This window comes from Amphiprion ocellaris, chromosome 10, assembly GCF_022539595.1.
Source record: "Amphiprion ocellaris isolate individual 3 ecotype Okinawa chromosome 10, ASM2253959v1, whole genome shotgun sequence".
NCBI classification, from domain to species: domain Eukaryota; kingdom Metazoa; phylum Chordata; class Actinopteri; family Pomacentridae; genus Amphiprion; species Amphiprion ocellaris.
In genome coordinates, this window is record NC_072775.1 from 29,478,969 (window position 1) to 29,496,325 (window position 17,357).

The 17,357-nt window shown below is 41.8% G+C and overlaps 1 protein-coding gene across 1 annotated transcript; it reads left to right on the forward strand.

Annotated features, from left to right (window-relative positions):
* The first annotated feature begins 1,163 nt into the window (after positions 1 to 1,163).
* LOC111574618 (junctional cadherin 5-associated protein) lies at positions 1,164 to 16,071 on the forward strand. Its single transcript, XM_023279298.3, has 5 exons — positions 1,164 to 1,424; positions 1,603 to 1,789; positions 6,905 to 7,337; positions 9,436 to 13,331; positions 14,216 to 16,071. Exons 3-5 carry the CDS (start codon positions 7,012 to 7,014, stop codon positions 14,248 to 14,250), a joined length of 4,257 nt encoding a protein of 1,418 aa, XP_023135066.3. The 5' UTR covers positions 1,164 to 1,424; positions 1,603 to 1,789; positions 6,905 to 7,011; the 3' UTR covers positions 14,251 to 16,071.
* Positions 16,072 to 17,357: the final 1,286 nt, after the last annotated feature.

Consider the following 17,357-nt stretch of genomic DNA (forward strand, 5'->3'; position numbering starts at 1 on the left):
ATCAGACAACAAAAATACGGATACAGCAACCGGAAAAAGGCAAAATTTTGGCCACGCTAATCAGCATATCCCTAGTTTATTATGTTTACCTGCAGTGCTTCTGTTATAGGTTCAGGAAGCTTCAAAAAACGCAGCATGAAGTCAGTGTTACCAGCAGTAGAAATTAATATGTCCCAGTTATAAATGTGACAATAGTAGAAGTCAGAGTAAATTAGCTGCACTAGTTTTCTTTCTTAGTGTAATGGTGAAGACTTGTCCATTGACGCTCTGTAGTCACAACAAGTGGTGACTATGGGCTGCATGATACTGTATCATAGTACAGCTCATACAGTTGTGACTAAAAACAGAGAGATGACTGCATCGCATTTAATTTATCGATAACTGTCAATAAATTTTTAAAAAATGCAGATACAGATAGTCAGAAAATGCCAAATGTTGGTCACGACAATCCAGCAGGCTGATAATCAGTCTGTCCCTAAAACAAACACATGTACCATCTTTAATGTGTTTCTGGAAGTTACTGGCCACCTGGCACTGGTTGTACTGGGTAGCTCCCACATTAAAAACTAAACAGTGATGGACCACTGTTTAGTTTTTAGTCCTCTGACACTAGTGACACCTGTGCTTTTCCTGAGTCAAAATATCTGCTATATGGTGTCAGACATCTCTGTTAGTCAGTCAGTAACTCCGTCCTGCTAAAGTCATCCACTTCAATTATAACTGTTAAAGATGTTCCAACGTCTGTTATGATCTCATCTGCAGATTTTTATACAGACGTAGCAAACATTTTGATATACACCGATCAGCCACATTATGACCATTGACAGCTGAAGTAAATAATATCAATCATCTTGTTATAACGCAATGTTCTGCTGGGAAACCTCGAGTCCTGACATTCAAGTGGTTTGTTTGACATGAACCACCCACCTAAACACAGGTCATTCCCAGAGGTCCTGTGTTCATGCCCCACTGGGTCAGAGGAGTTTTAGCAGCATAAAGGAGACCAACACAGTATTAGGCAGGTGGTCATAATGTTATGCCTGATTGGTGTAAATTCTCCCTACTGATATGTTTGTTCCCCAGAACTGAAAGAACAGTCACCATGCGGTGACCTCCTGAACATTTCATCATGAGCGAGTGGATCTCTCGGATGTGCACCTCGTCCCGCCACTCCTACGAACGAGGGATCCCTCAGAGTGCAGCATGTCACAGTTGGCACAGGAAGGCCTGAGCCCAGCACATTTAATTAGCCAAGCTGTCTTGGCATTGGATGGGAGGGGGGGACACACACAGTGACGAGTCATCAACATCACCAAGGGTGCGGCGCTGCTTCACTGCCGTACTGCGCGTCAAAAACTTAACAGAAGATGGATTTTTGATTGCAAGAAGTACTGCAGCAAAAATGAGCAGAAGCACCGCATAAGGTGGGTTTAAAGTAGCAGAGATTAGGGGGATGAATTAATGGTGCACATGTGTGTAGTTATCATTCAAGTCGATGTGCAAGATTGAATGTGGGGGGGAAATGACTGTTGCTATGAAAAAAAGGGGAAAGTTGGGAGAAACAGTTTGGAAGAAACCATTCTGACATCCCTGTTTCTGTAGCTGGCTGCATGTGAGGAGCCCACCCCACCTCAGCTGTAGTGAGGAGAGCCCAGTCCAGGCAGCCAGCAACCAGCGCGTCTCTGCCTACCAATAGGCATGCTCGGCTCAGGCTCTGTGCACTGCTCAGTCTCAGCAGCTGAAGCTGGGCGCAGGGGAACTGCGACGGCCGCGCCAAGCATCTTCCCAGGTATGCGTCTCTCCTGTCGCTACGCCCTTATTCGGGGTGGGTTTTTTTTTTCCTGTCATTTTCATTGCAATGTTATGGCATCCTTCTTGCTGCATGCTGTTTCCCGCTCTGCCGACACTGGCTGATTTCTAGGGAGGGGTTGCTGTGTGTCTCTCTCTGTATATGTATCTACATATGTATATATATATATTTGTGCGTGTTTGTGTCTCACGTAGCTTTCCGTGGTAGCGCAGGAAGGCAGTGGGTCTTTGGTAAACATTCAGCGAAAACGCATCTGCAAAAAAAAAAAAAAAAAAAAAAAAAAAAACCTCCTCGCGTCAACTTGCACACACCTCAAAATGTTCGCCCTTCGACAAGATCCGCGCCGCTGCTGGTGGTTGCGAGGCGGGGATGGAGATGTGCGCTTGCTGCGTGCATTTCTCCTGCATTTTTAATTTTTTTTAAATGCACCGAATTGCTTCGGGTTGGATCCGCTGAGTGCATTTTCAACTTGCATTGCGTGCAGGTAGATTTTTTTAAATTATTTTTTTAAATCCCCCTGGTAGACGCTGTGGACTGGACTTGCGGCATTGGGTGAAGCAGGTATCTGGAGCTGATTTGAAAAAAAAAAATCATTTCATAGCAGTCAATTTTTATGTAGGCTGTGCCATATAACGCTGCAGCTCAGCAAACGGGCTATAATAGGTCATGGCTGTGTATGTATAATATATCCATCTATCACAACAGTGTTATTTTATTGATAAGTGTGGTGTTATGATACCAGGGATCTATTTCAAATCATTATTCATTCATACAGTGAGTTATCCAGGCAGAATGATCAGGAGAGGAGAGATGTTTTTGCAGGGAATCTGATGCTGAACTTGTGCTTTGAATGAGTTTTTTTTCTCTCTCTCTCTCCATGATTAGCCTGATCTGTGGCTGCTCTGTTTTTCCCTGTCACTAGGTAAGATGTAGGTACACTCCCTTAGCAGTTAGGGTGGTGCTGCCTGCTAGTGCTGATGTGTTACAGTGGCCACTACCTGTGCATGCAGTCTTGGCCTGGCTGTACATTGGGGAGAGGGGAGGGTTGGGGGGGTGGGTGGGGGGCTTCTTCCCTTCAGCTCCGGGAGGGTTCGCAATAAAGCTAAATTCTTTTAAGATAAACTTGAAAGTAAATTTACCCTCCAAGTTGTGTGTGTTTGAGGCAGTGCAGGAAAGTTATCAATGGAAGCACATCAAAATTTGATCCAAAATGACTCAACTCTTCATCATTACCGGCTAATGAACAGCCTCGGCAGCAACTTTTTATATCAGCTGACCTTATTGTTTGTCCTCCTCCTGCATGGAGATGCCACATGCAGTGGCACATCAGTGGCTTGCGTGTGAGACTACGGTTGTGTTGTAGTTATTAATGGTAGTTTTGTTGTTGCTATGCAAAAAAGGGGGATCATGTGCCATATTTCCACTGCAATCATTTGAAGCTGTGACCTTGTCAAAAAAAAAGGAAAATAAAGGAGAAGAGCCACTGTGTGGTTCGCTGTGGTTCTCTCGGAAGCAATTCAGTGTTAAAGGAAGCTACTTTTTCCACACGAGTTCGTCCTCGCTGAGCATGGCTGTTCCTGGTTTTGGCTAATTCAAGAAGTCCTTGAGTTGATTTTTTGCTGCATTTACCACACTACCTATTCGCTCCACTTGAAGAGCCAGGAATAGTTGGAGCACTTATACATAAGAAGCCTTGATTCCAGCATGCTGATTTTTAATGTTGTTTTCAGGCTTGTCTAGTCAGTGAAGTTATAGTGGCATTAATAAATTTTGGCTTATCTGTTTATCACATGTTGTCTTTGAAAATATGGTCAGCGTGGACTTAAAGTGGAGATTTTCTGCTGAGCTTTATACATGTGGACACTATTAATTATCTGCAGGCTATATAGGCTGATTTGAAGTGTTACAGTGAATCATACTGTATAAAACAGCTCCCACACCAGGGCAACTCCTTACTGCAAAGTGAACAAAGTTATAGAGGGAGAAATGTTAAGGTCACCTTAAGGTCAAGAGGAGAAGACAGACTTTTCAAAATCATTTGAATGCAATAATCCTTTATGTAAGAGATGTTTTGAATAGAAGTGCAAGGAGCAAACTTTTTGTGACTGTGTAGTGTAGAGCTGCAAAAATTAGTCAGTTAGTTGATGGAAAGAAACATTTATAAACTATTATCATTAGGGATTCGATGTTTCAGGCAAAGTGCAAAATGTGCTGGTTTCACCTTATATCAAAGAACTTTCTGCTTGTTTTTATTAGGTATCATTGCTAATTAAGTATGTTTTGGCTTTAGATTATTGGATTAAAACAAGTAAAGTGAGCTTATTGATATTTGGATGATGAATCCACTAATCAAGAATAATCACTCAGATCAATTGATAATGAAAATTGTTGACTGAAATCGGAATACTGTCAATCTCTGTAAGTATTAACAGTTATTAAGCTATATGTTTAATTTAAAGCCATCTGATGTAAACATTTTGTATAATACAGTCATTTTCAAATGATCACATCAGTACTTAGGGACTTCAACCAAAAAAACAACAAAAACAGGGGATTAATGTTACTTTAAAATCAACTGAAATTGAATTGTATTGTCATTTCAAAGTACTGATTATAATGTATAGCAAAGAAAAGAACTATAAATTCATTTTTAATAGCTTTTGAGATACGCCAACGCCTGTCAGTTATAACAAAAAGTACAGAACAAAGTCTCAGACAAGTTTATTTAAATGTATTGATTTAAGAGCCGTATTGTGTTTTATTCATGCACACCATAACAACAGGTACTCTGTCCTGATAACTTGCAGAGAGACACAATAGATATTGCTTTGAAAAACATTTTCAGTCCCGTCTGCATAACTTTGGATCACATTCAGCCATTTATAAGTTTTGTCACATTATCTGCGTACATAATTCAAGTGTTCATAAACAACCATAGAGTTTTAGCAGCTGCAGGTTCAGGTAACGCCAGAAATAAAAGTGTTTGCTTTGATCAAATCTCACAAAATCTCACCCAAAACTTGAAGTGAGTGGAGGTATGCAAGTCTATTTTAACACTAAAGTCTTTGATTCAACACTGTGTTTGTGATTTAAGTGACACCTTCACAATAGAAAAAGAAAAGCAAGCCATTATTCAAGTCCAAACATGATTAGCCAAAATGCTAATGTGTGCAAAGCCTTTGATCACTGCGTTACTGTTTTATAAGCCATGCACCATCATCTCCAGGCAGGACGGACTGTTATAGCCGCTAATTAATACGTCAGACAGGCAGGCCTGGTTGTGGATACACATGCACACGCATCAACTGAACACATTAACAAGTAGAACTTGGACATTAAAATTTTGTTCAAGTTGTCATAAAACAGCCACCTTCTTTTTTTGTTAAACTACTTGTTGCTGTATATTTAGCGCTGAAATGAACAGTTCATTATAAGACGAATCCATTAATCGTTAGAAAATGAGTCTACAGTAAACTAATCACAAACCATTGTGATATAGGAGACTTTAATTGTACAAAAATGCACCAGTTTCCACTTGCAAATTATGAGGATTTGCTCTTTTAATTAAATGTAAATGGAGTATTTTTAAGTTTTATACTGAAAACGAGTAAATGAGTGATGGAAGTGTCACATATTGGACTATAACTAAGACAATAGTCATCAGAGTGACTGTTAGTGACATCTAAAACACTTGAAAGTAATCCGCTTTGTACCATTTAATAAAGAAATTATCACTATAGTCTGACAAAGTTGCCTAAAATGTAGGAAATTGTTTGGTTGCTTTGTTGTTAAACAGATTTAGTGATGACCACACCTTCTGTGGTGCCCTGGAAAGTTTTGGTTTGGTTGGTTTTGACTAAAAATGTCTTTTTTAAAAACTATTTTCAAAAACTGTTTTGTAATAAAAATGGTGAATATAGAAAAGTTGGGATTGTGTTCCATTATAACATCTTAGCTATAGATAAATTTACACTTTTGTTAGTTTAACTAATTTCCTTTCACTTTTTCCACATCTAAATGTAATTTTCATTGTAGTTTTTTTTGTTAACTTTGCAAGTTAGACATCAACTTTGCACATAGATTTTATGAACCGGGAGCTGAATCACTTTAATTACAATGTCATTACAACATAAAAAACATGGGCAACTTATGCACTTTGTGCATTCTAACATGCATAAAGACCAGTGGAGCATATTATTTAAAACATTTCATGTAGAATATACCATTTCTCCTGCATTTGTCAACAGACTGGTTTTTTGCAGCTGTATAAACTTAGAAAAATGGCCAATACATGGTGCAGCTACAGTAATACGGATTACTTAAGCACATCTGACACAGACTGTGTATGGTGAGGCACTGAATCTCCTATTTTTACTTAATGTAGCAGAATTTCTTGCAGTTTTTCTTAACATATGTTCAAGTATCTATTACAGAAAGAGCAGCATTTTATGTCCACATGCACAGATAAGTGAATCTGCCCAAATGCTGCTCTGAGTGACTGAAGAATAATATGTGATTGTCATGACTGATGGTGAATGTTCCACCTAGAACCTGCCTGTGTTGAGGTTAAATCACATTTTCCACTGTACGGCTGTCTGACAAAGGGTAGAGTAATCATTATGTAGGCAGTGGCTTAACAGGATAAGAACAACTCTCAATCTAGCAATTCTTCTATTAGACAATGGGTTTAGACACTTCGGAAAGATGATAAAACGTCTTTGGGTAGAACAAAGGGTGTGGCTAATGACACACATTTTCTGGTTTCTAGACTTGGGAGCGATTTGCTCAATGTTCAGACAATTGAATTGGACTGCGCTACAGAATACGAATAAAGGATGTTCAATTTTGCACTTTTATAACTTTAGTTGTGTGTTCCATAGTTGTACAGTTATGTCTACACAACAGACTGTGTTATGTTTAGCACATGTTCATGTTTTATTTAAGATAACATATCGCATGTGTTGAATAAGCATCACGTTTAAAAGCAACACAAAAAATTTGTTTTCTGAGATCAGCTCTGAAAAAGGCACATCCTTGATTTGGGTGCATGCAGAAATAATGTGTTACCTCTTCCCTCCCCTGTCCTCTCCTTAGTGATGGCCTCTGCTGAGCAGCCGTGCTCCAGCTTCCACCAGCAGCACTGCGCATAAGCCAACACACCCACCTTTGCCCTCCTGCCCACAAGTGAGAGAGACACCACCATGTACAGTGTGGAGGACCTTCTCATTTCGCACGGATATAAATTGCCCAGGAGTGGCCCTCCGTCTGCCACGCCTTATGACAAGCGCCCTGCTGATTGCCAGCGTGAACTCGTGGACAACAGGGCTGGCCGGGGGACGCTGAACGGGTATGAGGCGGACCGGGGGGCATCTATCACAGGCATCTACGGCAGCAGGCAGGCGCTGGTGAAGGGCTACCCCACCACAGACAACGAGTGCGGGGAAAGGAGCCAAAGGAGAAAAGAAGCCGGCATCGGTATCCTAGGTGACGCTCAACCCTTGGGTGATTCTCTCGCTACAGATAGTGGGTGAGTGTTTTTTTTTTTTCCCCTCTTTTGCGATCCCCCACACCCTTTACCTTCCCCTTTTCTTTCCTCTCCCCCCTTTCTCACTGGGGTCCTTCAGTATTGCATGCAAAAGTGAGTCTGCACTGCGCAGGGTTTTTTTTTCCCCCTCCTCTTCCCTTCCCCTCCTTCCAGAGCTGCAGAACACTGTGGCTGCAGCAGCACTACTGACATATCTTATGCTGGGATATGAGGAATTATGAAAGGTAGCTTTGCGTTCATTTGAGTTGTTTCCATGCCTGCACGGAGACATGGCTTGTGTCTCTGTGGAGCCCACCCATGCACCAGTATCGTCTCCACAGCCTCGACCAGGCAGGCAGATGTAAACAGCAGCACTAGACAGTGAGCAAACTGAGGAGGACTGAACATGCCTCAAGACAGGCGCGTAATCACTCCACTGTAAACACTGGCACACTGAATCACGCCCAGCACGTGCTCTGTGATGTAAGCATGTTGCTGGGCAAGTGTGCACAGCGCGGCTCCCCTCAACCATACAGTAGCATATGCTGCTGAGGATGATCCATTGACTTTGCTGCTTAAATGAATGAGTACGATGACTAACAGTGATTTAGTGCAGTGCAGACATTAGATGGAGCTCTTCAAAAGGGTGGTGTAATTCAGTATTTTTCCAGCTGCCGTTTTCAGTTATTAGTCTGCACATTTTAGAAACTTATATTGTCTCATGTATTTATATTTTTTATGTCTTTTTTTCAAAATTTAACTGCAAATCAATGAGGCTGTTGCATAATATGAATCAACTACACTGAGCAAAATGCAATCTCTGATTTATTTTATCTGAAAGATTTGATGGTTTTATTTGAATTTCAACAAGCATTTCAAACCCACACTCCCTCTCTCATTATACTCGACTGTCACTGGGGTGGTTTAAAACGTGCTTGGATGTAACTGATGACCTGAGGATATTCATGGAAATCACAGTGTTTCCTCTGCTCCACCACAGTAAGAAAATGATCAGGGCTGCTTTAGAAAATCAGAAAACTAAAATTACAGTGTAATTGGACAAAATGACCCTTATGAGCGCAAAGAAGCATTTTTAAAACTGCTACTGTTTAGCATGCTATATTTAAAATAATTGTTTTGGCATCTTCAACATGCATTAAAGCCCTATACTGAACACAAGAGGTAAATATGGAACCATAACTAAAATTATCTCCAGGCAGCACTGCTTTATCACAGTGTAGTGGAACCACTGTAGTGAACCTGCCAACAATAACTCGTCACACAGTTGCCATTTTATATTAGTTTCATCAAGCACTTTTAAAATTACAGAATCGCGTTTGATGTTATATGTTTGCCCTAGTCTCAATCAAATAGGCACTCCTCTTCTGTTTTTATCTTGAACTGCTTTTTGCTGAGACACAGTTAATCTGAAAAAAGTTTGTTCTTTACTGCATGTATTGTTTAATGTGTATTGCCATATTGTATTTACTAAAAATGTACAGTTTTGATCTTGCTAATTGAGGTATGTGATGAAATAAACTTGGGAGGGAGGCTCATCTCAGGTAATAGGATGTTTTGCTTAGAGTTTCTTTAACAGCCACAGTCGCTGTCCAGATGACCAGCTTTCAAGATAAGGTCAGCACAATTTAATATGCAGATCATATTGCAGTAGCATCACAATTTCATGGTGTCTTCAAGGGACTTTGGAGGCGCTGACTTAAGCACTTCTGTCTCATATGTGCTGGCTCTTCTTGATTAAGTTGTACTGGAAAGCCAATACTGCCAAAGCCAAAATACATGCTTGGGAATGCAACAGACATGTCACTTTTAATGTTAAACAATGATTAAATCCCAAAAGGATGTCATGGTTCATTATACTATCATAGAAATTGAGATAATACTATTGGTGATATATTTTATTGCTGGTAGTTTTTTGTGTGTCTAAACCTAATAACTCTGTGTTGAATGTTACTCACCTTGCAACCTCTGCAACAAAAGACAAAAGAAAAATTGTTTATATGAGTCAATGTAGATTTAGTCCACCTCACTGTCTTTCTGTAATACTGTGCCTGCCTTAACGCTGATCTTTTTATCTTTTTAGGTTCTACGATGTTCCTAGTTTGACTTACTCAGACCCGCTAAGCCATGACGAGAGGGATGTGTCCTACTGGCGGAGGCGAGGCCAGGATTTCAGCATTCTTCTGGACTATGCCGATGGCAGAGAGCTGAGGGCCTCTGCTGGAGCATGGAGGCCACAAGCCCTGATCACAGCAGAGGAATACAGGGCAGAGAGGCAAGCGCAGCAGCTATGGGAGGACATTTCCTGGTTAAGGGACCCGGACGCAGGCCCTGGTCAACTAAGGGTGACTGGGGAGAGGAAGTGCCAAAGCCTTGGTACAGAGGAGTGGAGGCCCGCTGTGGGTCTGGGGAGGCAGCTGTCGGATGGGGATGGGGAAAGGTGGGCTCTGGAACAGTATCGCCTGAGGACACCTGAAGGGTTTTTTCACCCTAGAACTAAAGCAAAGTCTCAGTCTCTCCCCAGAGTGTTGTCACCTGGTGGAAATGACGGCAGAGAGCTCATTCCATCGAGGCCTAGCCTACCTGATAGACAACAGCGGTTTAACAGCACTGTCTTCTCTGGGCCCTACAGTAGGTACATCTATGGTGGTGGCAGGGACCGTTGGGGTAGGAATCTCGGGCCAAGCAGCCATGTTGCACTTTTACCAAAGCCCAGGTTTAGTAGGCCTTTAAAGCCTCCGTCATATGAGATTCACCAGCAGACTAGGGGTAGCGCAGAAATGCTTGCTATAGACCAGGGTGCCAAACAAAAAGACAGGTCCATCTATTATCCAAGGGGTGGGGACCTGAGACAAGACTATTTCGCACAACACTCTGCCATCACTGGAATGGAGCCCCCTGGCTACATCCCACCCCCATCTTATAAAAGAGCCCCACCCCCAAGAGCAGTATCAATCAATCGCAATGAAATGGCAAGCTTTAGATGGAGGGCAGAAGCCTTGCAGATGCCCAGCTCAGATCCTGGAAGATGGCTTTCCAGACAGGCAAGTTGTTCCTGGCTGGAACATTATGGAGAACGTGCTGCATCCTATCGAAAACAGGTACATTCTGGACATGAAGAACAACCAAGTCATGCCCGCCAGTTACCCACTGAAGACCCAAGAGTGAAGCAAATCTCAGGAGGGCCTAGCGGGAATTCTCTGACTGACTCAGACAAGATCCGTAACATCAACAAAGAGATTCCGCCTGCTAAGATTTTAGGACAATCTACACATGATAGTGCCTTTCCTCCCCAACAGGGGCCAGCTCTCAATACTGAAACCCGCAAAACAGCACTTAATGACAACGAAAGCAGTAATCGATGGTGCAACAGGGGAATAAACAAAAAAAGTGACAGTGTAGCTCCAGAACAAAATCGCGCTCAATTTTTTCCTTCATCTATTCTGGGTAAACCACCACCACCACCATGTAAGCCGGCTGACCAGGGTGTCTCTGAAACTGTAACAGAGGTAAAAAAGGTGGAACAACCTGAACCACCAGAGAAAGACAAATCCAAGAATCTAAAAAAGAGACTTAGTGAAACAATTTTTTGTTTGGTATCTGTCCCTGTTACTCCGCAGCTCACTGGGACAATCCGTGATCAGAATAATAATAACGAGAAGTCACCAGACCCAGCAGACAGTCCTAGTGACAACAAAACTGGCCATTTAACAAACCAAAGTCTCCAAAGCACATCTTCAGCTGAAGCTGAGCTGCAAGCACTGACTGGTAGCATAGCGAGCAGCAAAACAAGCAGTAGAGCGAGCAGCAAAATGTTTAAGAAACTACCGTGTAGACCCCCTAAGATAAATCATTACAAGGAGCTGAAGCTGTCAGGATCCTGGCCTGCAAACCAGTATCGAGACCAGGAGACACAAACCAGCCCAGAGGCCCGAAAACCTGGCCCTGAAAACAAGGAAGCACAACAAGACCCTGTTCCTCCTGACACTGAAGTTGCTCCTGATAGCAGTGGTGTTGTGGGCACTGCCTTCAGTTTTCCTATAAAGGGAGTAAAGAGCCTGAAATTGTCAAGCAACAGCGCATTCTCCCTGACCTCCACCTTCTCCAACCAGCTGAACAAGAGCACAGCTCAGCCGCCAGCAGTACCACCCTCAGGAAATGTGGAGGAGACCAAGCCAGCAGCAAACAGTGGACAGGAGGCATTTGAACAGTTCCTACTGAAACCGGTCAGCCAGCGACCATGGGATGCAGTCAAAGAGCTGGAAACCATTAAAAAAGAAGTCCAGGATCAACAGCAGCAGCAGCAGAGCAGCAAACAGCCCAGTGTTGACAAGTGCATAGAGGACCTCAACGAGGCCTACAAAGACATCTTGGAGCTAGGCACTGCCAGCAATAAAGTCCCCAATGGTTCTGTTCAAATCCCTGAGCGAATTAAAATTCGATTGACATCAGAACCTCTCAACAAGCCCAGCAGCCTTAGGCGCAGTGCAGTAAGCTGGTCTGTTGACCCAGAATACAGGGAAGTGAAGAGCGCCTTCTCCAGGCCTGCAACAAAATCGGTAACCTTCAGCAAGCAGCTTAGAGAGGAGCTCCCAGTCCCACCTCGGGAGACAGGCTTCAGAGAATACAGGGTTGTGGCGCATCTTTCACGTAGAAGGAGCAATGACGGCAGGACAGTGAAACTAGACCTGCCAGATGAGCCTATTGAGACACCACTTTGTGACTTCAGTCCAACAACGCACACCACAGCAGCTGAAGTGCCGTGGGCAGATCGACAGCCCATGCAGGATGCCTCTACACTCACTAGTCCTCCTGATTATGAGGACATTTGCCAGACTTTGCGTCAGCCAAGAGACCCGGCGGATGCCAATAAAGCGTCCGCTGGCAGACCTAATGACGCAGAGCCTCTTCAAGATATTGGTGTTGAATCAGAGGAGGAGTGTCCTATTTGTAAAAGAGAACTGGAGAATCAGATGAGACAGGGTCCATTGCCTCCACTTCATGAGGAGAACAGCTCAGACAGCTCGACCAATCAAAATGGCAGTCCACCACAATGCGCAGCACTGGAAAGTCCAGCTGAAGATGCAAAAACAGAGGTGCCAAATGAGTCAAGTTTGAATCAGTCAGGGTCTGAGCTGTGTGCTGAAACAAGGGAGCAGCAGCCACTGACACAGGAAAATGTGGGAGAGGGTGAAAAAGCAGACAATGCTCAGGCAGAAAACTTGGACAATTCATGCACAGTTAATTCTGCCGAGAGCATACCAGCGAATGGAGCTTCAGAGGATCTCTCCTCTGCGACCACAATATTAGCTACTGATCTGCCTACAGACGTCCAAGTCACAGAGGACCAGAGTGTTAATGAAACAGTAGCTAAGGAAGTAGAATTAGAAGAGAAGGAAGCCATTACAGGAGAAACACCTGAAGGCAGTGTAGACAAACAGACAGCTGAAACGAAAAGTGAGGGACTAGACAACACAACACCTGATGACAAGCAGGATCAAGAGAAGAAGCCATTTGCTGTCCCAGAGCATAGACTTGGTCTACGGACTCATCTGGGGCGAGACCACCCAGGGTTACCGGAGTTTCCGCCAGACAGACTGCCACTTTCAATTCCCCCAAACCTAGACCGTAGACTATCTCTTAGCTTGGAGGGGGAGAGGAGGAGCAGGGGCCCCTCCCACCGAATTGAGGCATTGCAAAACAAGCTGGCAATTTCTCCAGGCCGGGTGGCAGTAGAGCGAATGGCCCGGATGAGGGAGGTGGATGTTATGTATCGTATGAGGCGTCTGAGCATTAGGAGTAATGACTCTGGGGAGGGGGAAGCAGAAGGGGAGGCAGAAGGGGAGGGCAAGGAAGAACAAGTGGAGGAGCTCCACCCTGCTCCTCAGGGAGACAAAGAGAACAATCAAGAGGTCACCCATTCACAGCAGGTCTCTGAGGAGACAGTGTTGCAAGATGAAGAGGAGTCATCTCTCTCAGGTAAGATAAGAAAATTGGGAAATAAAACTTAAAGGATAGTTGGAAAAGTGTCAATTAAAGTAGTAACTGTACAGCTTTACAAACTTACTCACATTTAAAAATTATCCTGGGTAACATTAAAAATGATACATGTATTTCCCTTGTGGTTCTTGGCCTACACAGGATTGGAAGACCATATTCAAAAAAAAAAAAGGAAAATATCACCACAGCCACTTAAAATGTTTGTTCAACGCAATGTGCAGTTTCTCTGTTGCTATCCACTGATTTATTATGCATGCTTCAGGACCACTGCAGACTAAACCACAAGAGTACATGATAGTTTTATTTAAATACTGAAAGATGTATGAGAAAGTGAGGTATCCACAGTAAATGCTAAGCATACAGCTGTTTAAAAAACAGACATTATTATGCCAAATTTATTTTTTGGATCCATATTATTGAAACATTAAATTGTTTGAGCGAGATATTTATTTAACTGATTGTTTAGCATTTTGTCACCAACTTCACCAAATTCCACATTTAGAAGGCTATTTAGGCTATTGTTTCATGGAAATATGGGAGCACAAGAGAGCATTAAATTTTATAAATGCATTGTCACAACTTACCAAAATTTAAGAAAATGTCAGTGGGTCTTGTTGTTTAAAACATCTCCACAAGATGGTGTCACCGCCCAAAGATAGTGGAAGTTTTGTACTCTCATTACCTAATAAAATATCACTGATGTGTTTGTTTCACTGTTCTGTCAAAAGTGTTAGTTTTGACTATGATAGATATTGCACCATTTTTTTGTCTGATTAGATTACTTTGATGTATGACATATAACAATATTAGATTTTTAAAATATACACTTTTGTGAATTAATATTTTTCTTTTTCACATCCCAGAACCCCATGATCCCAGCCGAGGGGAGACAGTGTAGAAAGACTGCGTCCATCATCTCCATCTGAGGTTTTTAGCTCCAACACTGTGACCTGGCTGCCTACTAGAATGCCTTCATCTCATCTTGACACTGAAATGGCCTTCTTGTCCGACAAGAGCATTGTGTACACCCTCACCCTCGGCGCTGCGTTGACTACTAAGAGTGCTGTTCCACTGCCAAAGGGAGGTGCCCCCTTTTAACTTGTGGGGCAACTTCCACCCCGAAATCCCTCCCCAGCCTTCCCAAATTGACTTCCCCATCTGTCCTCCATGCCCAGCCCCATCCTCAATAGAGTTTCTACTAGTTAGTCTTCTTGTAGCGGCTTGTCCTTTCTAGTCTATCCTCCCTATGCTTTTCTCATTGGCAGACATTATGCAATTCTGTCGTGCATACTAGAACTTCGAGAACGTCCCTGACGAAAAACAGTTTTTCGCGGACTGAACGAATCTGTTTGTTTACGGGCGAGCTGTTAAGGATATGAATGTAAGTGTTTATGTTTAACCTAACGTAGTCATAGAAGGGTTACTGTCACAAACCTGTTCTGTTGCATTTAAACTACACCAAAATAAATTGCGTATCTGATTGTGGTGAGGCGACAGCTGTTTTAGAACTGGACTTCACTGTCTTTGGCTAAAGAACTGTTTTGATTTTCAGATGAGATAAATCAGCCTTTCTTTTTTTAAAATTTACACAACATCGTGCCCTCTCTCATTGCTTTTGTACACACTGCAACCATAACCCATAGAGCTCTTCAATGAAGAGTGACTCTATACCACATGACATGGTAGATCAGCGACTTATTATAAGATACATTGGTTCTATGCTGGAGTGGGAGAGTTGCCTTTCTTAACCAGACGTGTAATTCCTGGTCGGATCAGGTGAAGTCTCTAAATAGTCCCCTGATCCATCCAATGTATAGCTCCCATTTCCAGGTAATTTCAGGAAGCAATAAAGGCACAGACTGAGTTGAAGTGGTGGTCGGCAACTATGATAAACATTAAAGATGGATTTATGGATCTAGAGAAAAAAAGATACGTAGAGCAATATTGTTGTACAAACAGCTCGGTGGTGTAGTGGAGCTACCTGTAGGAACCATTGTCAGGAGTTTTAATGTGAACATGTCATTCAGATCATATTACAGGGAAATGGAATCGTGTCAGGGTATGTGGGTGCTTAACAGGGGGTGGGTACTTTATTTCATGATATATATCTACGTTCATACATCTGTATCGCAAAGAGACAACATTTCACGGAATATTTATTTTTGTTATCATCGAATTGTTAATCAGTTTGCATAATGTACAAAATAAAGTATATTTTAAATATTTTAAGAGAAATTTTGTATTTAACCATGAAGTTTTATTTCTCCACACTTATATCAAGCTGGAAGGTATCATATGTGTGTATAGTATCATATTGAGAGTATACAGAATTTTCTAGTGCTTTAAAATCTAACAGAGCGATATAAGGAAGGGATGGCCCTACGGTGTGCCTTGATCACACGATTCGGTTTCGGTGAGTGATAGGGTTCATCACTGCGAGAGTTGACATGATGGAAACTTTTTGATTGTGCCATGACTTCTTATTTGATAGTGCTTTTTCAAATGCTAACAGAGTCAATGTTGGACGCTCCTTGTGATATTTGACACATCAGTCCATCTTCGCTGTATTTCCTATGTTGGTGGTCAGACATGACCTGTGTCTTATTTCTGTCTTTTGTATGTCTTCCAATTCAGACCATGTATTGTTCTGTTGTTGGTTCCTCGAAACATGTTTAGAAATAAAATTGGGAATTTTTTTCTTTCCCTTCCTTCCAACCTTCCTTCTTCTCCTCTTCCTCCTAACTTCCCTCTTTTCTTTCTCTGTTTCTTTCATTCCACGGCGTGTTCATTTTGTGTAAACTGTTCTGTCACCAACACTTATTGTACTAAAGGATACAATGCAGTATGCTATTTTAGGTTAAAAACCACATATCTGCAAAACAATACAGACAGATTAAAAATAATACAGATGTTTTTTTTTTATTGCATTTAAAATCTAAATCTTAAAATGAGTTTTCCAGTTATGTGGTTTTTCCACAAAAGCACTGTTGCATTGGCGTGATGTATCAACACCAGATCTGAAGGACTCCATCACTGTTTAATCATTCATTAAGTATCACTTAATTGTTATGTAGCATTTTACAGTTGTAGCATTTTATCAACTCAGAACTCTGTCTTGGTATTTCAGACATTTCTTGTAAATTTGGAAGAATCATGTCGCCTTATTACATGTGCATTACATTCTACTCCAGGAAATGCCAAATATTAACGTACTAAGCACTGTTTCATACCTTAGGTTTTTACAAACAACCTACTGTTCTGCCATCCCTCTGGCTGGAGAGGTACAGTAGCATTGTGGATAGTTTCTGCTCTTCATGCTGTTTATCTGTAGGAACACTGAATCAAAACTGTGAACTTCAAGTTACACAAAAAAAAAATGCATAATTATAAAACATACAGGATGAGAGTGTTTCAAGGCAAGTCCATAGTCAGCATCACAGGGAGGACAAGCTGGCACACCCATAATTACTAACACATCTCATTTTCAATTCATTTTGAAGACTGAAAGGCCTCGCCTCAGTCTTGCGAGTAAACTGCCCCTGATGACATTTAAATAGCTTTTTCAGTACATACGCCCCTCCTCTCAATAATTGGCATGTCAGGTACACTTGAACGTAGTGTCATTTGACTTTTTGTACTGCAGGTTACGTGCAACATGAAGTAATTATGCACACTTGTAATATTTTCTATTTTCATATGAGATTTAAGTGCTTTTTGTACTCACTGACATTTTTTTTTCTTCCTTGCATGAAATGCAAGAGAGAGGAGGAAAAAAAATGTTTTTCATAAAGTATATTTGCATTTGGTACTCCAATAGTAAAACCAGTGGGCAAAACATTATGTTTCATAATTTAATTTACAAAACTATGCCAAGTATTTAAAAGCTATTTTTAGAGTAAATCAAAAGAGAACTCATTCATTTTTTTCCTTTAAGACATGCCTTTATCTTTGTATCTATAAATATGAGCATAATCCATAGTCATATGATTGTGCTGCTGTTGTATG